Source organism: Eretmochelys imbricata, chromosome 2, assembly GCF_965152235.1.
Source record: "Eretmochelys imbricata isolate rEreImb1 chromosome 2, rEreImb1.hap1, whole genome shotgun sequence".
Classification (NCBI taxonomy): domain Eukaryota; kingdom Metazoa; phylum Chordata; order Testudines; family Cheloniidae; genus Eretmochelys; species Eretmochelys imbricata.
This window is the reverse complement of record NC_135573.1, coordinates 120,457,399-120,485,021: the sequence shown is the minus strand read 5'-3', so window position 1 is coordinate 120,485,021 and position 27,623 is coordinate 120,457,399. Positions and strand designations below refer to the sequence as shown.

Genomic DNA, 27,623 nt, shown 5'->3' with positions numbered 1-27,623 from the left:
CAACATTTCCGTTGGTGGCATGGCAGATCTGGCTTGTCATGTTCCAAATTAACCAGCATCATAATCTGATTTTTGTCTGACTCTGAGCATTTAAAAGCTGAATGCATGTATATCATGTATATAGTAGAAGAAATTATGTATATGCCAAGAGTCTTTTTATTTTTTCCTCTCTCTCCACACTGGTCTATAAAAGCCTATAAAACAGAATATTTAGGTCACAGAAAGAAAAGAAAAGCTGCTGGAGTTTTAAATAAACCACAAAATGTGTCCCTTGTATACCACACCCTGTCATTTTGCATGGATTTATGCACAACTTCAGCATCAATATAGTAAACACTCTCTACTGGCAACCCTGTCATTTTAGAGCCTCCTAGTGCATCTCAAGTTCCAAATTCAGCAACAAGGTTTACTTACTATTTTTCACCCTCCTCCAGGCTGTCATTAAATGAAAGATCAAGTAGCACAATTTGCTGGACTGAAAATGTCTTTAAAAATGGGACTAAATGAATGTATGTGTTCACTTTACTGTAGATAGTGTCTTTCGCCTTACCCTGCAAAGACCTATGCACATTGTAAACTTTGTGTGTTAGTCCCATTTCCTTTAAAGAATCACTACAGCAGGTTAATTGACTTCAGTAGAACAATTTGTATATGTAAAGTTCAATACCCACATACATTTTTGCATGATTGGGGTGTGATTCATTGTAGTCTTAAACAAATAATGAATGTGAGAATAACAATAGGAAGAAGGGAAATTTGCAGGGAATGGATGCCCAGTTAATTTTCTATATGTGGCTTGTGACTTTTTATATTGTTTATAGAGACATTTTTCTATCATTGCAATAATGCCAGATTTAATACGTTGATAAGTGTAATACAATGATTTATAATTAGTGGTAATCCTATCAGTGGTGATGAACAAGATGAAATTAACGCCCCCCCCCCCCCCCCCCGAAAAAAAAAGGCAAAATCAGGAAACCCAGCAACACGCACACCACAAATATAGTTTTTACATTCATGTTTGTACATTGGAATATAGGTCTTGATAAAGGCATTTTGAGAAACCAAACAAATGAAGTAAATAGAATTAAAATAAAAGGCCTAGTCCATGTTCTGTCACAGACATGGAAGCATTAATATTATATGGAATGATCAGTGGTGCTTAAGACAGAGGTCAATTGGTAAAAGAACATGCAGTGTCTGCGGTCAGTATTCTCTCTGATGGCCCCACCGATTTTTTTAATTTTTTTTCTTCCTCCTCCTGATCTCTAAAATAGTCCAATTCTGATGTACACAGCAAAACACCTCCTTCTCCTCAAGGCATTAAATTGGAGTTCGGTGTAAGGCTTAAGGAGAGGAGGGACAGAAGTTTCTAAGTTACTGCTGATGGGTTATCTTAAACCATACTGCTAGTTAAACTTAAAAATTGGGTGCCCTTTAGTTGTTGTTTTAAATGAAATATATGCTTTGATCCAGTAGATTCAGATTCAAAATATTTTAAAGACCGTAGTGAATCTAAATCTTCCATGCCCAGTCACTGTTTCTAACTTTTTCCTATCTCTTTCTTTTCCCAGGATGGCTCGTACTTGGCTGAGTTCCTGCTGGAAAAGGGCTATGAGGTGAGTGACTCAATGACCGACTGCAGGCTGATGGAAACACTTGGATACAGCAACCTCTAGCTTCCTTTGCTGCTGTCCTCCTTTGCGTATGTTTTCCACTCAGCCCTAGATAACAAATCAAAACTCTAGTAAAGAATGTGCAGCCTAGCCTGTAATCTTGCCAGCTTATTGTACTATTTATCATCTAGTGTCCACTGGTGGATTCTCTCTCCTCCTCTGGGTATATCTGCTTTGCATGCTTCCCGCTGACTTAGATAAGCGGCAACTTGTGAAAGCCAAAAGAATTAGGGAATAATTTATGATGTAATGCACCACATTTAAAAAACAACCAAAAAAAACTACTCCCAGTGAAATAATTTTTAATTTTGAAATTGCACTAAGCAATAAAAACCTTGCTAATCCATGGCAGGCTCATACTGAAAATTTAAATCCGGAGGTTGCTTTCTAATAGGCATTCTGGGTTCTTTATGGAGGTTTAGACTGGAGTGTAGTATTGTGCAGGGTTGGTTTTTTTTAACTTTCTCAGATTTATGACTTCTGTGCTAAGAATCTGAGCCTTGTTTACTAACCTTGATGCAACCAAATGCGTGAGACTTGTCATTTTGCATCTTTTGTCCTTGAGTTTGGACTCTAATGTAAGCTGTGAAGTGACTTGGACTTTGATAGGCTTAAGTACAAGGAAAATAAATATCTTTTTTTTTGTCACATGCCTATCCCAGGGATTATACAGCAGTATTGTTGTTTTTGATGTCAGCAATGCAAAGGTCACACAGTTACCGTATCCTACGATACACAATTACTTGGTACTGTTGTGACTATATAGCCACAGGTGTATGCCTGCTCAGTAGTGAAAGGCTGTCCCATAGTCTTAATCATACAACAAAGAGAGAAAAAGAACGCTTATTAACTTGTGGCCCATTCCCTAGTAATGCAGTATTGTTTTATTTTCTCTTTTTTTTTTTTAATTCAGTCTAATGTTAAGGGTCTAGGGAGACTGGGCTTCCACTACTTTCCTTTGGAAATTATTGCACAGCTTAACAGAACTCACCATAAGAAAACTTTTTTCTTGATATATCCATCCTAAATTTTTTTCTTCATTTCATTTTGTCACTCCTAGTTAATTCTACCATCTCTACCAACTTGGTTATTATTCTTCACCTGTCCTTCTGAGTGTTTATGCATCTTTTACATTCTTTCATAGTACTCTGTTCTTTCTGTCCTTTTTTTTGGAGCAACATCTGCTAGGAATAATTCAAATTCTGGGACAAGGAGACCTGTGTAGTTTCTACAATAGTGATTTTCACTGTTGTGTACGTTGGCAGTTAATAGTTTTCTCTGTTTGCTTCCCTTTCCCAAACGGAAAAGAACTCTACACTTTTTTAGTGTAGGCAGCTTCGGCATTCCCACCTACGTTTCTTACAGATAAAATTGTGCAGTCTGGCCCTGTTCACAATGGTACCAGAACTGTGCAGGCTATAACCACATTTAAACATGATTGTTTCCACCAGGTTTTTAGCACACTTCTCTGAGTAGTGTAGAAAGTTTTTTTTTTTTTTTTTTTTTTTTTGAGAGACCCATTCTAACTTCTTTTTTGAGTGCTGGCCCCATGTGTATTCCACATGTGGGTATGCATGTGCACTATGTGCCCGAGTACAGAAATTCTCACAAACAGTGCCCGTTAGCCTGCATATGTGCAATAGGTCTCCTTATGCTCCTGAGTGAGGGTATAAGAACCAGTGCTGGTTGACGGCTCTCCGGTTCCTTCTTACTGCTGCATGGTCTAGTCGGAATCCTGTGTCCTCTCTTCCTTCAGCTTCTTTCTAGAACCTGTCAATATAATTGTAAATAGTTTTTATTCTGCTTAGTTCATGCATTTTTGTTGCTGGCTTCCTTGCACCCACTTGTAGTCTAAGGCCTTGCTTGTCAATCACCCATGTGTGGAATACAGATAGAGACCAGCACTTGAAGAAGAAATGGAGGTTGCTTACTGTGACTGGAAATTCTTCAAGATGTGTGGTCCCTATCTTCCACTTCCTGCCCTCCATCCCCTCTGCTTCAGCTGTTGGATTTGTGGTCAGGGTGTGCATGGGTGCACATGTGTGAGCCAACAGGTACTGCTTGTGAGAATTTCTGGGCTCGGGCATGTGGCACTCATGTGTACCAGCATGTGGAATACAGATAGGGGCCACGCATCTCAAAGAACTTCCATTGAGAGTAAATATCCTTCTTATCTGCATAGGTACTTCATCACAGTATCTGAGTGCTACATTATCTGTGCTGAAAACTGTCCTACCTAAGTGGTTCATAGTATAGTATTCTAACACCATTTTTGGATGAAAACATCTCTAACCATACAGAAACTGTTAAACTAAAGCTTGTAAGTGGCATATTTCTGATCATCCTATTGTGGGCATGGCTCTTTCTGTATTCTGCAGTGTGATTACAAAGGCAAACTAATTTCCAACACAATTTAATAAATACACTAGTATTAAACACCCATTGAAAGATGTTATTGCTGTCTTTGGTTTTTTTTTTATTTTTAATCCCATCGTGCATAAATAGAATTGGAGATGCCATATGAGGAAGAAATCTCTTCTGGTAGGACTGAAGTCTTTATCGTCCTGTAGGTCTTAAAAAAAAAAAAACTGGTGAAAATGCATATTTTCTTTCTGGCCCTCAGTAACGTTGGCCAAATTGGCCAAACTAATTTTTTAATGTGTCAGGAAAATTAACTTACTATTTATAAGGGGATTTGAAACTGAAACATGTCATGTAAATGGCAATTGTTAATATTCTATCATTGGCTAAAATTTGGTATGCTATATCTATAGTTTTAAACTTTCTAATATTTATTATAACTATTTGGATAATAGTTGCTGTCACCTGACCTATTGTGTCAAAAACAATGTCACCTCATACACATTCAGACAGATAAGCTGATATTTGGTTGTAATGGAAATGGGTTCCCTTCAAGCACACGAATAAGGAAATTTACTTTGATGTTCCAATCTTCGTTCATGATGTTGAAAGTGGAAGGGTGGGGAGAAGTACAATGGCATGAGCTGAGATTAAGGATGGTAGCATTCTTAATTACAGTATAAAGTCCTTTAAAAACGTATTTGTTACTGATTCAGGACCTAATAAGCACTCGCACGTGCATACCTTTCAACACATGAATAGTGACATTGACGTCAATGGGCTTGATTACTTGTGTACTTAAACTTATGCAAGTGCTGAAGTGCTTTATTGGATCTTGGCCTTAATGGCAGTGCCATATATGGCCATGTGGGATACTTGGGTATGATTCCTGGTGCCAGTCTATTGTTAAAGACTTAGAATGCTGTGCAAGCTTGTGCTCGCTGCTCCTTTAGGGCAGGAATTACCTAGAATCTCTCAACTGTAATCACTCTGGCCAATTAAGAAATAGGCATAGATAGGGTGTATAGGGGGTTCAATCCAGTTATTGTCTGTGAAGGGGATATTAGCTGAGATGCAGGGCTTCAAGGATAGGATAGCAATGCATGGGGGAATGCCCTTTGCTTCAGTACATAGAAAATAAAACCAAATGTGTGTTTCTATGGGAGATGCTGGTAGATAATGCTTTAGCATTGTACCAGTGCTTTTCGAAAATACAGATAGGGGTCTCACATACAGCTGATCTTAGACAATTCTAACTTTTACAAGTCTAATGTTCTCAACTGTGATTTAAGCATGCCATTTTTTTATGCATGCTTGTTTTTGGAGTGGTGCTTTCTTGCTTCAGTGTTTCTAGCGTTGTACCAGATTCTCTCCATTCAGATTAATGTAATTCTTCTTTGAGTACTTGCTCATGGTCATTCTATGTCAGGTGTGTGTGATTGCCACATGCACTGGTGCTGGAAGTTTTTCCCCCAGTGGAATCCAAAGGGGGCTGGTTCTAGCGCCCTCTGGAGTAGCGCACCTATGCGTCGATATAAGGGGTGCTGCCACTGCCCCCTTCAGTTCCTCCTTACCACCACTGACGGTGCTGGAACATCCTCTTGCATTGGCAAGTGGTTATACTAGTGGTTGTTTCTCAGTCATCTTTACAATCCATCCTGGAATACATCTAAAGCACCAAGGGCTGGCATTCTCATCGATCAAGGTGCACCTGGTAGCTATTTTGGCCTTCCATCCTCCCATCCAGATAAGTCTTCTCACATGTAATGATGATCAGACTTCTTAAGGGCCTGGAAAGGCTCTTCCCGCAGGTCCATGATCCAGTTCCCCAGTGGGACCTCAACCTAGTTCTGACTATGCTCACTGGTCCTCCCTTCGAGCCCCTGGCATTCTGCTCTCTCCTGCACCTGTCATGGAAGATCGTCGTCCTTGTAGCCATCACTTTGGCGAGATTAAGGCTCTAACCGCCGAACCCCACTATACAGTTTTCTACAAGGACAAGGTCCAGCTGTGCCCTCACCCAGCCTTCCTGCCAAAGCTGGCATCACAATTCCATGTCAATCAGGACATCTTCCTGCCAGTTGTCTTCTCAAAGCTGCACAATTCCAACGAGGAGCGGCGTCTGCATGCTTTGGATGTCAGACGTGCCCTGGCTTTCTACCTTGAGTGAACCAAGCCCGTCCACAAGTCTTCTCAAGTTTTCATTGCAGTGGCTGACAGAATGAAGGGTCTCCTGGTGTCATCTTAGAGAATTTTATTCTGGATCACCTCCTGCATCCGTTCCTGCTACGAGCAGGCAAAGGCTACACCTCAACAGTTAGTGACAGCTCACTCAATAAGAGCGCAGGCATCGGTTTTTCTCACCCATGTCCTGATCCAGGACCTCTACAGGGCTGCAACGTGGGCGTCTGTCCATACCTTCGTGACCCTCTATGTCATCGCCTAGCAGGCCCGAGATGCTGCTGGCTTTGCCAGAGCAGTGTTAAAATAGACACGTCCATGAACTTCTGCCCACCTCCAGAGGAACTGTTTGTGAGTCACTTGACGTGGAATGGACGTGAGCAAGCAGTTGAAGAAAAAACTGTTACCTACCTCTTGTAACTGTTCTTCGAGTTGTGTTGCTTATGTCCATTCCACTACCTGCCCTCCTTCCCCTCTGTCAGAGTTCTGGCAAGAAGGAACTGAAGTGGGGTGGGGGTGGCTGGCAGCACCCCTTATACGGACGCATATGCTCACGAGTCCAGAGGGCGCTAGAGCTGGCCCTACAGATATCACTGGAGGAAAAACTTCAGGCACTGGTGCATGTGGTGAGCACACACACACCTGAAATGGAATGGATACGAGCAACACATCTTGAAAAACAGCTGAGGTAGGTAACCATTTTTTATGCACATCAGATAGAGGGGGATGAAGCTGGTGTGAGCAGACAGCAACTTGTCTGTCCATGTTCATTTAATGTAACTTCATCAAATCCCGGTATAAGAAATGGTGCTAGGCTTCCAAGTAGGGAATCTTAGTATTGTCTTGTATGAAATCACTAATCTGTACTGGTAATTAGGAATTTCAGTTGTGAGGGGGGGAGTGGTGTTTTGTTACAAATTGTTGCTTTGTTTTTTAGTCATTTTGTTTTCATATATAGATTTAGCCTCTGTACTCTCCCTCATCATTAGAGACTAATAATTATTTTGTAAGAACTATTAATATACACAATATTGTACAAAATATAAATGACACAGTTCCTGTCCCAAGGCTCTTACAATCTAAATATTGTTATCCATTATAATTAGGAACATAAGGTTCAGCTCAGATTAGTGATTTGTAGCATTCCCTCTCAACCAACTAGCTTCATTCTCTTTCAGACTTTTCAGACTTTTCAATATTCTAATTGTTTTTGTCTCTGAGCCCTTTCTATTTATGGTATATCCTTTTTGAGATAGTAACCAGAACTGAATGCAATGTCCCAGGTGATTGTTCAATATTGATTTATATAACAGAATTATACTAGTTGGGAAGTAATACTGGGAGTTATTCCATATGCATTTTGTTTGTTGCTATACTTTGAGAAATAGTTTTAATTGAGCTTTCAGCAATGATTGTCAGCTCTCTTCTATGATGATTGCAGTTAACTAAGTATCCAGTAATTCCAGTAATGGACAAGTATGGGTCAGAGTATTCCTTCCAGTGTGTTACATCTTGCATTTCTCAGCACATAATTCTTCTGCTTTGATGCCCATTCACCTACCTTTGTTAGGTCCCTCAGAAATTCCTCAGTCTTCTGTAATTTTGCATTATCGGCAAACATTTTCACATCGCTGCTCCTTTCTTTTACCAGAGAATTGATTTAATACCCCCAGTCCTAGTGAAGAATATTAGGTCACAATACTTTTTGACATGATTTGGAAGGTGACCACTTATTCCCACTTCTATGTTTTTATTTTTATTTGTCCATTAGCTAGTTTCTAATCCATAACATCACCTCTTGCCCTGTGACTACTTAATTTCCTTAATGTGAGGGACTTTGCTGAATACTTCTTGAAAGTTCAAATAACACACACCAGCCCATTCCTCTTTAATTTGTTGAAATATTCAAAGAATTCAAATTAAATACATTTTCCTTTACAGAAATCACACTAGTGTGTATCATATCAAGTTCAACTAGATATTTTTAAATGTTTTCAAAGGTTACTTCAACCAATTTACCTGTGCATTTTATAGTACCTTCTTCTTGGGGATTTCTGTAGAACCAACTTCTTTCAGGAAAAAATATATTCCTTTTCAGTAAAATGGAAAGTGAATGTACTTTTTTCAAAACACATGAAATCTTAACAATTTACTCAGCTTTGTTTATAAAAGTCTCTTTCAGTCTAACAGTAAAATCAGCCACAAAACTTTTTTTTTTAAATTTGAGCTTATTTAAAAAAATCCGTCCCTATTGAGAGAGATCCATTAAACTTCACTCTTAACTAGATAATCCAGTTTGCACACATTTTGGCATTGTCACAAAGTTTGCATTTCACCTGTCTCACAAGCAGACAGAACACCTTTCATCAGTTCTTACATTAATATTAGCTGTCATGGATTAAGCATTTGGGAGGTTTTCTTTCTCTTGTATGTACACACAGGAAAAAAAAAAAAGGGGAGAGGAGGGGAAAAAGATAAAAATGGGGTTTGTATTTATCGCTGGACGCAAGACACTCTTGATCTGTTTATCTGTTGGAACTTCATCAAGTTCTGTGATATTTGCACGTAACACATTTCAGTGGTTAGCTGTTGGTGTCATAGCCATTCAGCTGCCACATAAAACTTTGGCAAATACAGTCTTTCGTCAAGCTTTGAGCTGGCAGTGCTTTATGGTTTATGTAAACTTGAACTTCAGAATAGCTTAATTCAGATAATCAAGATATATCCTCATCAATCAGGACTTGAAGTCAGAATATTTTCTTTTTAGAAATCGTAGAGTACTTCAATTTACTTTAAAGAAAATTTGAAAAGTTTTTTGCTGGTAGAATGGAAAGGTTGTTGATGTGCCTGTAAACAAAACATTTTGAGTTAGTAAATACAAAGTTTCCAGCATTTTGTGCAACCTCATAAAAACAAAATCTTAATGCCTTTATGCCTATGTATTTTTTTACGCATTTTACTAAAATTGTATTCTTACAAAAATAACTTCTTCAAACAAGTTCTACAAAGAACACAGCAGAATGTGGATTTTTAGTGTGGAACATTTTCTTCACAGTACTACAGAAATGTGTGGTCTAATGGAAACAATAAACCTCAAGGCTCAAATTTTCAGAGGCCTTCAACTTGGCATTTAAAACAGTACGCACCATATTTCCATATCAGATTTTTAATAATAATAATAAAAAAAAATTGAGCACAAATTACATCGTGTAGACAAATTAGGTAAGATGGATGGCAAATGTAGTTTGCACACTCAGATCAGTGTCTTTGGGCATGAAAAAACTTCAAATGTAACAATATATGGCTACAATGTTAGGGTCTGCTTTCAAAAATTAGCTTGTGAATTTAGTTAGATTAAAACATTTTAAAACTCTGAAAGTTGTATGGCTAGGTTATACAGTTCAGTTCTTCAGGTGTATAGTTTAGTCAATTTTTGTATGCTTTAGACAAAACAAAATGAGACTTTTGCATGTATAACCAGCGGTCGCCATCCAGAAGTTGAGTCCAGGTTGTTTAAGGCTGTTGGCCACAAATTAATTGGGGGGGGGGGGGGAAGGCGTGATGATAGGAGAAGAGATGGCCCAACCCAAGCAAGCGAGTTGCATCAAATTATGACGGGAAAACTTCAGAAATATCTGGAAAAAGTCAGGTGTTTAAAGTTGAAGCTTCCACTTGCGCGAGGAGCACTTGGTGACCTAAACTGACACAAACCTTGGCAGCAATGAGGAGGCTAGCTTTACAGAAAGAGGAAATGGGATCAGTTTTTGAACAATTTCTCTAGTGTGTTAGACACAAACAGGCTTTGTCAGCCAGGCATGTATTCTTGTTCCAGCTAATCAGTTGTTTTTAGACATTTATCATGGTCAGTTCAGGGAAGTTACCTTTCTCCATTTAAGTCTAAGCTCCCTCGTGTTCTCATCTCCTACCTCAGAACACTGAGTCAAGAGTTTGGAATTAGGTCCTGTTCTGTCTGTCTATTTTTGCACTTTCAACACACACAACTCCTGAGTAATTGAAAGTGTTTATCAAATATCTGCACAATGCAATTGTGCACTGGAATTAACAGGAGAGGATATAAAACATTTAGGATATCGGACTAAAGAAGGCAGCACCAAAGAGCTGAACATAAAGTACTCTGTGCTAAGTCACTGACAAATTTATGCTGCTACGTGCTTTCTGTCTTCGATTCAGGAATGAAGAGAGTTGCCTGTCAATGGTACCTGATACACTTGTGTGTTTTGGATAGGGATGGGGTGAATGGTGGACAGAATTAGAGCTATCTTACAATTTTTCTTAGCCAATTATTTATGCAAAAAAATCCAAATCAAAGTTCACTGATGGTATCCGAACATTTTACCAGATGTGTGGTTAATTGCAGCATTTGTTGTGGAAAAAAGTTCTAAGAGCTGTTTTAAATTATATATCAAGGTATGACAGAAGCCCCATTTCTTTTTGTATCCTTCTATTCCCATTTAAACTACAGGTGCATGGAATTGTTCGCCGATCTAGTTCTTTCAACACTGGCCGGATTGAGCATCTCTACAAGAATCCGCAGGCTCACGTTGAAGGAAGTAAGGTGTTGTCTGTATAGTTGTTTCTCATTCTACATTTCTTCATGCAGTAAATTCTGTTTTATAGTATATCTTCTCCTGTCGATGTACAAATCCTCTTTATTTAAAGCATACCAGCCTGTAATCACTATAAAGTTGTCTCTTCCCAGTGGAGATTTGGGATCTGTTGTAAAATTTGTTGTTCATCAGCCAGCCATTCTTCTTGTCTGTCTTCCTATCAGAAGCTCTATCTCAGTAAGAAATGAAAGCAGTTTTCAGATTCAATTTGATGCAAAATTTTATACTTATGAATTGGCGGAAAGAATATACAAAAATATTTAAAGTAATTCATTGAGAGAGGGTGGGGAGGCATCTTGTACTCAGTACAAATTTTGATGTTGCAGTTTTCTTACACCAAGATGATCAATAAAAAGAGAAGTGAATGGCTAGACATGCAAAAAGCTGCGTGAGGTTGAGAGAGCTTTAGGAGGCTGGCAATGTGAAGCATCACTGGAGTAAAACAAGTTTTGAGGGTAATTATCTTTTTAGTTACATAATAAAATGGAGGATCATCTTATATGCAACTCTGTATGGAATATCGCTCTAGCACTGAAATAGTTTTACTTTCTCATTGCCTTTAGGGCTTTTTTTTAAAAGCAAGCCAGCAAGCCCCAGCTACACCGTAGCTTGCAGCAAGCCCCAGCTACACCGTAGCTTGCAGCAAGCCCCAGCTACACCGTAGCTTGCAGCAAGCCCCAGCTACACCGTAGCTTGCAGCAAGCCCCAGCTACACCGTAGCTTGCAGCAAGCCCCAGCTACACCGTAGCTTGCAGCAAGCCCCAGCTACACCGTAGCTTGCAGCAAGCCCCAGCTACACCGTAGCTTGCAGCAAGCCCCAGCTACACCGTAGCTTGCAGCAAGCCCCAGCTACACCGTAGCTTGCAGCAAGCCCCAGCTACACCGTAGCTTGCAGGATAGTAGCAGATAAAAAATATAGTAAAATATGAAGAGTTCTTCCAAGCTACACAGTAGATCAAGGTTCAGCGGAGTAAGAGAATTGCAGTTGGTGCAGTGGGTAGATTCTTTTGACCTATGAGACTAGGCACAGGTCTGGTCCAAAAAAAGTGTGCTGCATGTGGATTTTGCTTTTTCACTTTTTTCGATCCTCCTTTTTAATGACTATTTGAAGCTGTTAAGGAAGAGTGAGATGTTTTAAGATGTATTATCCATACATTAGTGAGGCTCAAATCTGGATTCCATTGTCTCATGGCAAAATATGGGGTCTGGATGAAAGCTGGTTATCTGTGACTCAACATGAATAATGTTCACACACATAAATAACACATGCAGCCTTGCATTCTCCTGTCTCCTTTTCATCACCACTTTAGAAAGTTCATTTGGCTTAGAGAGTCCTTGAAGCAGTCTAGGTTCCCCCTCCTGTACATGACTTCTCTTCATAATCATGGATGCTCTTACCCCTCTGACCTTTGCTGTCAGTGCCCTTCTGCTCTTTTGCCCAGTTTCCTCTACTTCTGCTCTTTTCTCAAAATGGTGACTGAGACCTTCTCTTTTATGACCTCCAGTCCCTTTTGTCAAGTGATCCATTGCATGTCTACGCTGCAGGTGCTACAGCAGCATAGCTATGGTACCCCGTAATGTAGATGCAGGCTACAACGACGGAAGGGTTTTTGATCAGTGCAGGAACTCCATTTCCCCAAATGATGGTAACTGGGTAGATGGAAGCATTCTTCTGTTGACCTAGTTGTGTCTACAATATGGGTTAGGTCACATAGATACGGTGCTCAGGGGTGTGGATTTTTCACACCACTGAGTGTCATAGCTATGTTGACCTATGTTTTAAGCGTAGATCAGACCTTAATTACCAGCTCCTCTGGGCAAACTGGTTCTTCTTGGTAGCAGCCAACTCTGTCCAAGGATGCTTCTATTTGAATAGAGCACCATCTGGGTATAGTGACCCCCTATTTGCCCTGTGTTGCCATCACATGGGGGTAGAAGGACACCAGAGAAGTCAGCAAGCCCCACATTCAGTCTAATACAGATGCACATGAAGAACTCCCAAAATCACACAGAGTTCTTAAGCTGTATGAAGACAGATTCCGCAAATCATCACAAAGACAGAACCAGTACTTGCTGACACTGGCAATGGCAATTCTTGCTGAGCATTTAGAGAAATAAATGTGTGGACCTACTTATGTGTCACTGCTTTTATTGAAGTTGTATCACCGTTTTTTGCCACAGTGCTTCGGTCTTGGAAGGGTGCTACCTATGTCATTGCTCCTGGATTCTCAGATTGCTAATGGTATTCTTTATCACCTATGTTTGGTGAGAAAGCTGAAACCATTTCTCTCTAATGTAGACCTCGCAACAAACTTCCCCCCTTTCCATTAGGCATTTAACAATCAGATCATCACATCTGACAGGAGAACTTTTTCATTTGAGGGCCTTTGTCTTTGAAATTTGCTCGCTTGGATGCTTTAACAGAGCCCAAGTCTATCAAGCCTCAGAACATAATGTAAGATGTATTTTTATTTGGTTTGACTTTTGCTTGTTTTTATCTTACACAATTTGAAAAAAGACGAGTGGTGGTCAAAGCTACCCATTATGGAAGGCTTGTCTTTTGTATTTTAAACTTGAAAATAATCGTCTAGCTGCTATAGCAAAAGATCATCTGAAGAGCAATAAAATAAATTAGTATATTTTTATGAGGAATGCTATTCCCAGTTTTTCCAGCGAAGACCGTATTAGAACTTGGTCTACTACAGTTTAAAACATCATGGCTAGCATGGTAAACTGAAGCACAAGAAAATAAATAAATAGCTACAGTATTCTTTTTTGGGTACCTCTCCTGAGCTCTTGAAAGGAAACTGAAAAAAGTATAGAACACCAGAAAGAAAGCAAATACTAATGTTGACATTCTTTCTCGATCATTTTTCTCTAATAGAGGAATGATAACTATCTGAATCTGATGTGGAAGAATTAGGCTTGTAATCTCAGGAAAGTCTGTTCCATGGCAACTATTTTGAAACAGGTCTCCAGGCAGTACTGGAGGAAATAAAGAAGCAATCAAGTAGCTCTAGTCTCATCAGCTTCTAAAAGCTGTGTATTCCCTGTGCATTCTTCAGAGGAAAAACTGATTTCAGTTTGAATAAAAGCACACTGCAAGGGGTGTGTGTCTCAAGAAGCAAGTAGTGACATTTTATAAAGCAAGCTGGATTGTGACTCTATGCCAAAAATAGATTCCATATTGCTTTCTAAAGGAGACTTCTAAGTCAGACACACAGAAATTTTAAATTACTGTGTTGAAAGTTCTATGCACTTTGCATATTTTGTAAAACTGCGTACAGAACAAATAAACCCTGTCCCAAATAAAGTCTCTCCTTTTAAACTATTATATATAAAACTTCTCCTTTCCACAGATAAAAAGTTCCTATTTTTATCCCGAACAGTCCATTCACCATAGCTGTATACATTGCTGCTCTATTGTAAAGAGGAATGAGGCGGTCAAGATGGGAGTCTGGATCCAAACTACTGTGAGATTTACATTTCCTGCATGGAATTCCACTCAGTATGCAGACCACTGCTTTCTCTCTAATAGCTGAAATTTCTGAGTAGTCTTCAGGCATAGCTTATGTAGAATGTATTACAGTGATGCAGGTGACCCAAGCCATGGATAAGTGTAGTAAGGTCTGCGTATGGAAAAAACCTTTTTGCCAACTGCAAAAAAAGAGAGAGAAAAGTGCAACCTTAACCATCTCTATCTGGAACCTCAGGGGCAGCTACTGATCAAACATTATGCTCCCTCCTCACACCCACCTCACTTGCAAACCTGATTAATAAACAGTGGTCTCCCAACTTTCATGGAAGAAACTCATATAATCTCTGCATTTCTTACTCCTGAGGGAATTCTGTGACCAAAAAAAATTGTGCACAATATTTTAAAATTCTGCAAATTCTATTTGCCAATAAATAAATATGGAGGCTCCAGCCTGGCAATGGGGAGCACAGGCCACTGGCTACACAGAGGTGGGAGATCACCCTGCAGGCCCTGCAGCCCATCCTGTCCGGGACACAGACTCTGCGGTGAGGCTGCACCCAACCCTGACACAGTGCAAGGGCTGAGTCTGACCCAGAAACACGCCAGACACACCAGTTTTGGGTAGACAGGCTTAGCCTGGCAGGATCGAAGTGTGTGTGTGGGGGGTTACCGGGGTAAGAGGTTTGTATGGAGCAGTCTGCGTGTCGGTGGGGGGAATGCAAGGGCTCGTTGGGGAGGGTTCTGGCTGCGGGGCAAGGGGTCTCTGCTGGAGGGTCCAGGAGATGGTGCTTGGGGCTCAGTGGGTGTAGGGGGGAGGATGTGGCTCTTGGGATGGGGGCGTCTGGGTGTTGCTGGTTTGGGCTCAGTGGGATGGGGGTGCAGGGGACTCATTGGGATGGTCCAGGTGTAGCGGGGTGGGGCTAAGCAGGGTGGGGGTTTGGGTATGGGGTGGCTCGGTGGGGAGTTTGAGTATGGGGGGTGAGGCTCAGCAGGGAGGGCCTGGGGGTGGTGGTGTCTGGATGAATGGGGCTTTGGTCACTCCTCAGCTGCAGCTGCCCGTACAGCAATCCCTCCTACTGCAGCTGAGGAGTGAAGGGGACAGGAAAAGAGTGGGGTGCAGGACCACGGGAGGTTTCTGAGGGCGGATCTCACCCGGTTCTGACCGCCCTGTGTAGGGGAAGAGGAAGTGTGCTCCTCGCCCAGCCCAGCTCAGCCCAGCCAGGACTAGCAGCTGAGCCCGGTGCAGATTGGAGCCACCAGCCAGGGTGTCCCCAGCCTCGCCCCACCCCATCAAAGTGATCTACCTCTCCACCGGCTGCTCCGGGTGCTTGAAACAATGCGGCTGCGCTGCTGAGGAGGGGCATGTGGCCACTCCCTTTGCTTCCCCGCCAGTCATTTTTTCTCCCGGGAAGTGTAAAATCTGCAGGGGCATGAATTCTGTGTGTACACAGTGGTGCAGAATTTCCCCAGGAGTAATTTCTTCTGGTTGCTGCTCTGAATCCAAAAGCATTACCTCCTTCTTGTCTGCCTGAGTCTCAGCCAACTAGTTCTCATTTAGAGAACCCTTGGCTAGATGCTGAGTCTCTTATCTGACTGGTTGATTCTAATGAGACAGACACGCAGCTTGAATGTTGTCCACGTACTGAAGACCCTGCATGCCATACCATCTCACTATCTCCCCTAGCAGTCTCGTATTCACACTGAAGAGGAGGAATGACCAAATTAGTTCCCTGTAGGACCTAACATGAGAGATCCTTCAGGCAAGATGAATAATCTCCCACTGTTCTCTTGTGGGGTCTCTCAGAAGCAAAGGAATGGAGCCATTCAGTTTCCAGTTCCCTTTAACAAACTCTGGAGACCAAAAACATCAGCAAATAATCTATGTTAATTCAATGTCCAGGGTCTTGCTTTAGCAGATTAAAAACAAAGTCTCCGTCCATGATTGATTTTTAACAAAATAGCTTATTCATGTACACTATTTTTGGTACTAGAAATGTTAAAACCTATTTACCATGATGAATAAACTGTATTTTGAGAAGTTCTCTACAGGTTGTAGTTTGAGGACAAGGACAAAGTTAAGTTATATGGTTTCTTCGTTTTGACAGGAGTTGGCTCATGCTGATACCTCCTTTTTCACGTATCTGTTAGAAACTAACCAAATCAGGAAAGACTAAATACAGCTGCATGACCAGTATATCTGACCACAAATGAGACTTTTGTCAGTAATGTCATGAAACATGGTGCATTGCCTGTTGTGGTGTGGTGGGGTTTTTTTGTTTTTAATTACTCTTTCCTTAGTGTTACTTCATTTTTAGAACCTAAAGCTTTCAGGTCAGCAGTGCTGAGTCTGACTGTATTATCACCTACACTTTCAGCCTATGAAAAGTTTAGTGATGTGAGCATTCCTTCTTTGCAGATGTTTGAGAATCATCTTTAGCTGCTTAATACACAAGAAAGCAAACTGACTTGATCACAAAATCTTGTACGACATAGTTTTGTTTGGTAAAAACAAACCAAAACACTTTTCTCTGTGTGACTCAATTGTATATTTAATGCTAGTTGTCACTGTGAAATATACTGTAGAGAGGAAATTGGCCATAGCTACCACTGAACATTAGAATATTTTATGTATTATGTTTTCAAAGAAGAACAGTAGAAGTAAAGCCTTGAAAAAGTATCAAATAAAGAGCTGTCACTTATGGATGGCTTTGACTGGCTTTCTTGTAGCTGGCCATGAACAGAACTTAGCAGAATATTATTTATGACCTACATCCTTGATACAAATTAGTAATGGGTGACAAAGTTAGTATGTTTTGTTCTTTTCTTATCCTGGCACAAGACATTGTCACGAGTACCCATGCTGAGTGAAGGATAGACCTCAGTAGAGGTCAATGGTACTCATCTCTAATTGTATTCCAAGAAGGCGTTGTGATTATAAAATTGCAGATGTACAACATAATGCTGGGTTGTATATGAAATGTCTGGGGATAGGTGAAAAAATAATTGTCATAAATAGCCAAGAAAATGGTGTGCTCTAGTGGCCTGAGCTGAGTAGTTGGAACATAAACCCTTGAATTCTAATCATAGCTTGACTTTGGCTTTATGGTCTTGGTGAAATCACTTAATTTCTCAGCCCCAGTTTCCCCATCTTCGTTGTGGGAAGTGTGAGGAAATGAATGAATTTAGTTAACTTTTTGTACAAATATTTTGAAGGTGCAGATCTCTATACAAACATTTGGTAACGGCAAAAGTAGTGATAAGATACTTTGGAAAGAAGGCATAAAAATGTAAATCTTTTCAAGGGATAGGGTCAAGTAGTTTAGCCTTCAAATTTAGACTTTGTTGAAAATCTATAGCAGTCAGCATTAAAAAAGATAGTCACCAATAGTTATCAGACAGTGGTATGTGAGATACTGCACTTATTTCCTGCTATAAATATGGGGAAAACATTTAGTTACTTAGGTTTGTTAACAGAAGACAAATTCTAGCCAAGATTTTCAAAAGTTATTACTGATTTAAATTGGCTGTCGGTAATAGAGGCCTGATTTTTCACAAAGCTCTAAGTATGCTCTCCACGAAGAACAGGCCCCTCAAAGATGTCAGGAGCTGGTCATTCAAAACAAGGATCCAAATTTACTAGTTGCATTAGAAAATCTTAGTCACTGCCATTTTAATGGTGGTGGCTAAAATCTGAATTTGACAATGTTGATTTAAAAACAAAAATAATCGGTAAAAGGTATTGTTAAATGTTCCCTGTAAGTGTTGGAAACCCAGACTAAACAGTTTTGTGCTAATGGGTGAGAATAAGTGAAGCTTCTCAGATGAGGTTTAAATATCCTTGTTGAATGAAGTGCAACAGATTAAGCAAGTAATATAAATGTTGCCAATTTAATCTAAGGTGGTGGTTACAACTCTGGTAAGGAAGATCATATTTTTAAAAATGATGTATTATCTAGATAATTTTCTTTTAATTTCTTACCTGAATAGTGTATATAATTTTAAATAGGACCTTGACTAAGGACACCATATTGTTTTGAGAATTGAGTATATAACTTTCATTAGTCTAACTGTATTTTTTGAAATCTGAAGACATGAAGCTGCACTATGGTGATCTCACAGACAGTACTTGCCTGGTGAAGATAATTAATGAAGTGAAACCCACTGAAATCTACAACTTGGGAGCTCAGAGCCATGTCAAAGTAAGTAACTTTTTATCATTGAGAATTTTGAATGGTTAGTGATTGTGTGCACTATATCTCTATTCATAATTTTAGTCCAGAGCCCCTACAGCATTTCAACAATTACTAGTTATAACATGTGAGCACTGCTTTAAATCATAGCAAATACTACTAACTTGGTGCTGAATACTGTACCAGTTTCCGTACTGAATGAAAAATTAAACCTTAAGTGGCAGTACGAGGTTAAATTGGCATTGCCAACACTATCCCCAATTTTTGAGGCTTAGTGTGTCCACCATTTGAAATAACATTGGTTTCAAAATGTCCTGAAAAGAAACCCTAATAGAAGACTAGCACACTGTTGGTTTGTGTCTGAACCAAAACATTGTTTTAAAGTAATATTTTATTTTTAGCTGATATATTTGACGATGTGTATGAACCTGACTAAAAAATTCCAAATAGCTGAGTGCTGTTCTCAGTTCTGGTCAGAAGCCTTTGGGGTGAAACATTTAGTTCTGTACTATTCCTCACCAAAAGCCTCTAACTAGCAGTCTTTGACTTGTTCCTCCTTTTCTGTCCACCAGCAGTCTCCCCTGTGATCCTGCTGGTGTCTGTCTTGGAATGCTTTGGAGTAGCCTGTCGTTGTTTTATTTTTATATATTTTTATTTACGAGGTATTTGCAACTTTTTAGTGCAGGGATTCTCAAACTGGGGGTTGTGACCTCTCAAGGGTCCCAAGGTGGTTATGTGGGGGTCACAAACTGTTAGCTCTGTGGGGCTGACAGCCCTGAGTCCCCATTAAATTAAATTACCTCTCCCCCATTTTTAATTTATAAGGGGTGTCACACTCTGAAGCTTGCTGTGTGAAAGGGGACACAAAACAAAGTTTGAGAATCACTGTTTTAGTGTGTGAGTTGCATCTGTTGTTGCTACTAGTCTGTTAAATGTCTAGTGGGTGCCATAATGAAACATTTACAGTGTCCTGTATAGTACCTACAGAAAGTCTTTTTCTGAGTGAAAGAGACTAACCTTGTTTAATCCTTTACTAATATGGAAAAGATTACCCAGAAATGAGCATTTCAAGGTCATTGCTGTCCCTGGTGATTTTTCTCCAAAGAAGAATTTAACCTTTTCTCTCCTTGATTTTGATGCACTTCCTTTTCTTTTCCTTTCTTTTATTCTGGATACACTACTGATCTTCCGGTGTTAATTGACAGAACACTGGCTGTAACAGAACTACAATACAATAGCCACCATTTTCACAGCCTCTTTTGTTAAAATCGGTTTATTCTTGACGTAGAAATAATTTGAGCTTCTGGCATCCTACTTAACAGCGAATGCTTCAAATTAGTTTTGTACCCAGTCTTATTGATCTTCCTTCATTTGCAACTTGTGTATTTGTTCATGAAAAGTAACATCTCCGCTTCCCCAAGCATCTGCTTAAGAATGTATCACTACCAGTGAAAGGTTCTGCCTGTGCCAGTTTTGAGGTAGACAGTGTCCTTTGAAAGAATGTGACATGTAAATTAAGAGAGAGTGCCATATACTCCTTCTGAAGGGGAAATGGAAAATTTTAAAACTGTCAAAGGGTTGAACTTGCAGCTAGAGACAAATCAGTAATTTTACCTTGAAATACCAATTTGCTGTGAGTTCAGGAAAGTGATGTGAGTAACAAGGTGAATTTTCTGTTAATGGGATGGGCAGCTGCCTAATGTGCATGTAACTTTACATAAAAAAAGATAGAAATAAAAACGGCACCTTATTGTAATCACAGAATTCTCTTTAAACTCATGTAGTTTCATTTACCATGGGGAATCATCATTTGCATTTGCTACTTTAGTTCTCTCTTACAAATTAGGATCCATAGACTACTCTTAACTACTTGGTAGCAAATCGTGATTAGAAAACAATGGTAAATCAGCCACATGCACCTTCTGCCTCCTTCCTCTTCTAAGGCCAGGAGTGGGTACATAATTGCTTTCAAACTCATGTCTAAGCCAGCAAAAGCAAATCATGCCTAAAGACAGCAACTAATGACTGGTCTGATCATAGATATAAAAATTAAATGGAAACTTTTTAAGTTTTAAAAATAATACTTTGGTATTATCAAGATGATTTAGAACGGTTCAGCAATGCCAAATGTTCTAAGACTGCTGCTGACACTAATGGAGTTGGGAAAGTCTTGACAAATCAGATGTCAAGAATTATAACATTCAAAACCAGTCGGAGAACACTTCAGTCTCTTTGGTCACTCGATTACAGACCTAAAAGTGGCAATTCTTCAACAAAAAAACTTCAAAAACAGACTCCAACGAGAGACTGCTGAATTGGAATTAATTTGCAAACTGGATACAATTAACTTAAGCTTGAAAAAAGACTGGGGTGGATGGGTCATTACACAAAGTAAAACTATTTCCCCATGTTTGTCTCCCCCCGCCCCCCCCCCTCCATTGTTCCTCAGACATTCTTGTCAACTGCTGGAAATGGCAGACCTTGATTATCACTACAAAAGGTCCCCCATCCACACACCCCCCTTGCTGGTAATAGCTCACCTTACGTGATCACTCTCATTAGTGTGTATGGTAACACCCATTGTTTCATGTTCTATATATAAATCTTCCCACCGTATTTTCCACTGAATGCATCCAATGAAGTGAGCTGTAGCTCACGAAAGCTTATGCTCAAATAAATTTGTTAGCCTCTAAGGTGCCACAAGTACTCCTTTTCTTTTTGCGGAGTTGGGAAAGTACCTGTTCCTTCATAATAAGATTTTGCAAACTGGTGAACATCCTCATCAGCACATGATTTAAGCAAAGCTTGCTTTAATCATAGCCTATGTAAATTAACTACTTTTTTGTGTGTGGTGCTTTCAGAGAAAAAGTTCTAATCTTAGCTTACTTTACATTCTGGTCACTTGGAATCAATGACGTCTGCAGTGTTTTTTGGTGGTGTTTATGTTGGCTTGTGTTTATGTAGAATAAAGTTTTCTATCACTCTCACTTCCAGTTAATTTTATGTGAGCCATGCTGAAAGTAAGGAAAATAAAATAATAGGAAGTTGGTCTGGTTTCCTGTAGGAAACCAATGAAGATGAAATTGGTTCTTGGAATGAACCCACAGCAGTCTGGGAAATACTGACAGAGAAGACCATTTTTCTAAATCGTAAACAGTGAGGATTATGACTCATGAGTAGGTCATTGAGAGGCTGATTTGATCTTATGCTGGAGAAAGTGAGAGATGAAGACTGAATTTGCTAGTTTTTGGAAACTGTAAACTTAACATGATATCATCAGAGTAGGAACAAATTATCCAGTGTGTAACCCTGCCTGTTTTCATGAGGAATGGGGTTTATAACTTCTACAGAGGGTGTTCAGTAACAGTAGCACATTCACTTCAGAGCTGTTACGCTGGTAGTTTAATCTTAAATTCTGTTCTTTAGACACTGCTGTATCATGAATCGTCACTACTAACCATGCAAATGTGTTTTTTTTTCATTTGGGTAGAATTGATGGAGGTAATTGGTTACTGTGTATTGACTCCAAAAGCCAAGCACAGAATAGGTTGTTTTATGTACATGCTTGATTAACTGAAACCAGTTATCCAAAACTCCCTGCTAGAGTCCCTGACATATGTCATGTCTACACTACCACTTACGTCAGCAAAACTTATGTAGCTCAGGGGTTTCGCTGGCATAAGTTTTGCCGGTATAAGTGGTAGTGTGCACAGTACTATGTCGGCGGGAGAGTTTCTCCTGTTGACATAGCTACCTCTGATCATTGGAGGTGGCTTAATTATGTTGATGGGAAAGTCCTCACTTCAGCATAAAGCAGCTACATGAGAGCTCTTACAGCTGTACCACTATAAGGTCTCTAGTGTAGACATGGCCATAGACGCATGTACTTTAAAATTTATTAACTATATTCAAAATTCCTTCAAATATCCGAAACCTAGTTTGACTGAATTTGTTTAATGCCATTTCCTCACACCATTTGGCCAATTGAGGGGGGTATTGCATATTTGTGTGTGTGTGTGTATAGAACAGTGCACAACATCTTATATCTATTTTAGGCAAACATAATTATGAACAGTATTAATTGCACTAGGAAACCACAGTACAGTATTAACTGTAGGTATTTTACTGTTGCCATCTTAAATTAATCAAGCAGGTATATACTCAGCTGATGATAGAAATGTTGAAAGCAAAGGGCAACATAACACTGATATAGAGAATTCTGTCTTATATTAAACAGCTTAGAGTTAAATTCAGATGTGGTACAAAGGGATGCAACTGCTTTGTTTATAATGGAGTTAGTTTTGCCTAGTTACTCTAAGTCTGAATGTGGCCCTTTTAGTGCACTTGCTGTAATCAGTAGGAGATGACCTATTATGGGCTGTTGGCAGTGATTATTAGTGTCTCTTGCCAAAACTGTTGTCATAAAATATGACGTGAAAAAAATGGGCTGATGTATTGCAACCAGGGTGCCTAATGTTTGCAACACAGATGCATTGACCATGTGCCAGTGGCCCTAGCATTAGACCTTATTTGCATATAAACTAACTTTTTAAAAAATCCAAAATACATGCCCTTAACCACTGTGTTTGCTGATACTTGTTTCTACCTTGCAAGATAAATACAAATAGTTGATTGTTTTTGTTCAACAATGATGAAACCCTGAAGGTGATCAGGTTTTTTTTTAAACTGCAGTTGCTGAGAAAGGGTGGATCAGGGCTACATTTTATTGCTACGTGGTCTGCATTTGGCACTGTGCTTGGACATTGACACACTACTGCTATGATACCAAAATATCAATCAAATAATAATATGCATCACTCATAAAGCACTTTTCATTTAGAGAGCTCAAAGTAATTTAGGAGCCTTGTCCCCATTTTGCAATGGGGAAACTGAGATGCTAGAAAAGGTTAAACAACTTCCTGTATGTGTAGAATCCCAGTTTTCCGACTCTTTGGCCTGCCTTCTGTCCATTGAACCTCATTGCCTCCCAAATGTTGTAAGCTGGGAAGAGTCAATATGTGACTAAACAAGAGGAATACTTCAAACAACCAGTTGTCCTCTGTTAGCAGATTTTATTCCATCTGCAGCAGCTGCAGCATCTCGATTTTTGTCTGATTTACTAATACATTGCTAGATTTGAATATTTTGACACAGGGCCAGTGTTTGCTTCTAATCAGGATATAAAAGTACCCCCAAAATGTTGGTTAGCTGGGATATTTTATGCAGTAGAAAAAGAATTCACAGTACATTGCGGAATTTCAACATTATGGGCCAGATTCTAGAGTAACTGCTGAAATCAATTTAAGTTACATTGGTGTAAAGCTTGTGTAAATAAGAACAGAATCAGGCCCATTGCTTTAAGTTTTTTACTTTAGCATAAAATTTCAGTGGGTTTATTTCTGCTTATGTAGTTCTAAAATGCTGATTGTTAATATACGGTACTTTTTTGTAGTTGGCAGAATTTTTCACTCGGAATTTACCACAGCATTGTTTTAAATACTCTGCAATTCTGCAGAGTAATGCAGAAGTACGTGTATGCGTTGATTTTCTTTTCATGTAAATTGGATTAACTTTTAATGCTTGGGTGCCTAAACACCAATATTGGTTTCTATGAGTGGAAATGTATACTTGGTTCGTAGGCTTGCGCTGATGTTTACTATCTATGTCAATATTGGAATTAGCACCACCTGAGTAATTTTTAAAATTCACTAACAGTGAAACTTGATAATTCAAGATGTAAATTCAGAATATCTGGCAATAAAATAACATTGGTCCATGTTTGTTTGGAAAAAAAAAATAACATGCTACCAAGCTAAAAACTTCCCTTTAAATTTACAGTATCAGAGAGCTCTATATCTACAATACATAGGAAGTATTTGCAAACTGGTTTATTTTCCTAAAACATATAGGTACTAGAATAAGGTTTTGTAAGTTCTACTGATGATGATAGTAGAAGGGTTGGTATTTGTATAGTTCAGTAATCAGGTGGATTAACGTAGTCCTTTTTAACTGATCTTCTGGTTAAGGCCCTGATCCTGCAAACACTTACTCAGGGGCTTAGTTTTAAGCATGTGAGAAATCCCATTGAAGTAATAGAATTTATACGATACGACTGGTTCTAATACCTATCTGTTTTCTTAAAACAAACCAGTTTTAAAAATACCATCTCTATATTGGGGATATGTATTACTCTTACGGTGTAAATTTAAAAGGCCGTATTTTATCTTGGTAGTGTCTGGATTTTTTCCAAACAAACATTAATCAACAACCTTAATGCAGTTACTCATGTATTTAAAATTAAATGTGGGCAAAATGATTGTAGGTTTGGAAGACTGGAATTGAGAGACTTATCAGTGACATTTATATAATTTGTATCCATTCAGTTTTGGCCCTGATTCTGGAATCCTTACTTAGGTAACTCTCATTGACTTGAGTTCAGTTTTGTTTGAGTAAGAACTGCAGGCTAAAACCTTTGTTAGGAAATTCTAAAGTGTTCCCAGTCCTTCTGCAGTATCAAAAATAATCAGAACTATACACTATTTATAACATATAAATCACATAGTTTTATCCGGTATGCAGAAGTAAAATGTTTCTGATCATTCAGTTTGCACGTTTTTTGTGCTTTGTTGTTGTATTATATTAAGTTTCTATATATTTAGCTATAAGCATTGCAAAGGCCTAAGTGGGCAGCAGTTTGACCATTGAACAGTGAAACACTCATTGTACCAAAATCTAGTTCAGTTAATGGACAAGAATAATGGCTGTGCTAAGGGTAAGGATGCAGTACACACTGTATAAACAAAAATAATCCAATAAATCTCAACTTTATAGAATTTAAGAACTTCACAGTTAGGTTTTATAGAATATTTTACTGTATCACAAGCTGGTATCAAATTATCTTTAATTAAAAGTGTGTGGGAGTTCATTTGATCAGCTAAGAAGTAGAGCCCACTCCTGGTTTTTGCATCAGTAGGAACCTGAATGCAGACTGCTTTGCTGTAGGGATCCTGCTCACCAGGATAGGATTCCATAGAATTGGCTAGGGCACCATGGTATGGTGCATACTTTGCTGCATCTCTTTGCCAAACCACTATGCTCAGCTACCATCTGTTAGCTAGCCTAGCATTGGCTTCTCGCAGCAGTTTGTGCTTCTAGTTTCCAGACCATAACCTCTTGAGGAAGTGGTGTGTGAGTCATTTCATTATTCAGGACCATCTCTTAACACTTGTGTGCTCTGAGGAAGGATCCTGCACTGCCGCTTCACCAGAGGAAGAAGATGCTTGCATTACCTTATCAACCTCACCTGCACCAGCGAGTGGCTTAATCCTTGAAGTGCTGATCCAGCAAAGCACTTAAGCATGTGCTTAACTTGAAATTGGTGGGATACTCAGGTGCTTAAAATTAAGCACTTGCTTAAGTACTTTGCTAGATTGGGGCCAGAGTGTTGGGGTCTTGAAGGTCAGAGCCTCAGTGTGGCTGAGGGAAGCGTAGGGTTCTTTGTGTTCCCTTTTTAAAGTTTGTGTGTCATTTTGCCTATGTCTAGCTTTAAAACTCTCTCATTGCATTTCTGAGCAATGTAATTCAAATGTAAAGCAATTTAAAAATTCCGTTATACGCACATATTATTTTACATGGGGGTAGGGTTAAGGAACGCTATGAAAATCGTATTATACCTGTTCAAACAGATTGTTTTCTTTTATAAAATCTGGGAGGAACTGTCATTTTGATAATAGGTGGTGGTGGTTGGAATTTCTCTTATTAGTAGACCACACAAAGATATGTTTGTTTGCATTTTACATCATCAGTCCAGTCATAATAGTTGTGTGCATTGGCTAGCCTAAACTAAATCTAAAACCAAAAATATTTTTAGTAACTAAATGTAATTGTCACATGGCTTCAACAGATTAATGTAATTGTTAGATAAGTATACATACCGTGTCTGCTAATATTATAAATGCATGCAAATGAATAATGGGATTATATGATGGGACTATATGATTGCAGTAGTATGTACTAAGAAGAATATATTGATTTGGTTCTTTAGCAAGTACAGTGTTACCAAATTCTTCACTTTGTGATCTGAAACAAGTACTTTTCAGGCCAAGCACACTGGGAGCCAAATTGAGGCAGTATTTTTATGAAAACAAATGGACATGTTTTAGTGCTGCAAAAATCTGTAAAATTACCTCTTTGTGCCTTCTCCCACCTAAAACACCCAAATCAAATCCTCTCCCAACACCTCACTGTAGCAATTTTTCCTGGAATGGAAAAAAATGCTAGAGATTATATGCTTTTGGGGTCATACTGATTTCCTTTGTATTGCACATATTTATAATTTGTTAGGTTTTTGCTTTTTCAGTCTCTGATGTTGTTGTTTTTCATGTGTCACTTGTGATAAGCACTAAGAAGATTACCACCAATAAATTTTATTTTAAAGTATCAGGAAAGCAATCCAGGGAAAAATGAAGCCTGATAATGTATTGAATACTTATCAAGGGTGTGAAAAAGACAAGACAAAGCCCTGAAGCAAAACTTTTCCATGTGATTGGATTGTTAAATAGCAAAGAGTGTAAATATTGTGATCAGCTAACCGAAAAAATTATAGACTACATTGTCGGTTGGTTATTTGTAAATTCAACAGTTTTATTTTTTGCAAGATATTTTATAAATGCAAGTAAAGGATTTTTTTTCTTTAATTCCCCTCTTGTGCAATACAGTATATAAAGAGGACTACATACTTTGATGGATGAAGTGGTCCTTATCTTTATGATCTCGATGACTGATCAACTATGTTCTTAATCTCCTGCTTTGTGCGTTATTGGTATTTTAACATTCTGGGATGGATTCTGAACTCAGTTATGTTGTTGTAAATGTAGAGTAACAACTGATGCAGTAGAATTACATTGACTGCAGTGGCACTGAAGCAGGTTTTCATGAGTGTGACTGAAATCCAAAATCTGAGCCCTTATTAAATCTATGTAATTGCTGATGGATATTCTAGCATAATTAAAATAACCCACATTTTGACAGCATTACCATATACATATTAAAAATTGAAAATGAGTTATGTATATGTTCTCTAAGTTCTCAATTGGAAAAGGTAGTTAAA

The 27,623-nt window shown here is 39.0% G+C and overlaps 1 protein-coding gene across 2 annotated transcripts in view; it reads left to right on the top strand.

The window, feature by feature from the left end:
• The window catches only part of GMDS (GDP-mannose 4,6-dehydratase), a 551,250-nt gene that overhangs the window by 91,490 nt on the left and 432,137 nt on the right, over nucleotides 1–27,623 (top strand). The window contains exons 2-4 of one of the 2 annotated variants that reach the window (XM_077809142.1): nucleotides 1,575–1,619; nucleotides 10,702–10,789; nucleotides 18,414–18,523. In XM_077809142.1, the coding sequence (XP_077665268.1) occupies nucleotides 1,575–1,619; nucleotides 10,702–10,789; nucleotides 18,414–18,523 (243 nt within the window). The remainder of the gene's footprint in view (nucleotides 1–1,574; nucleotides 1,620–10,701; nucleotides 10,790–18,413; nucleotides 18,524–27,623) is intronic. The other variant, XM_077809143.1, reaches the window with a different exon arrangement.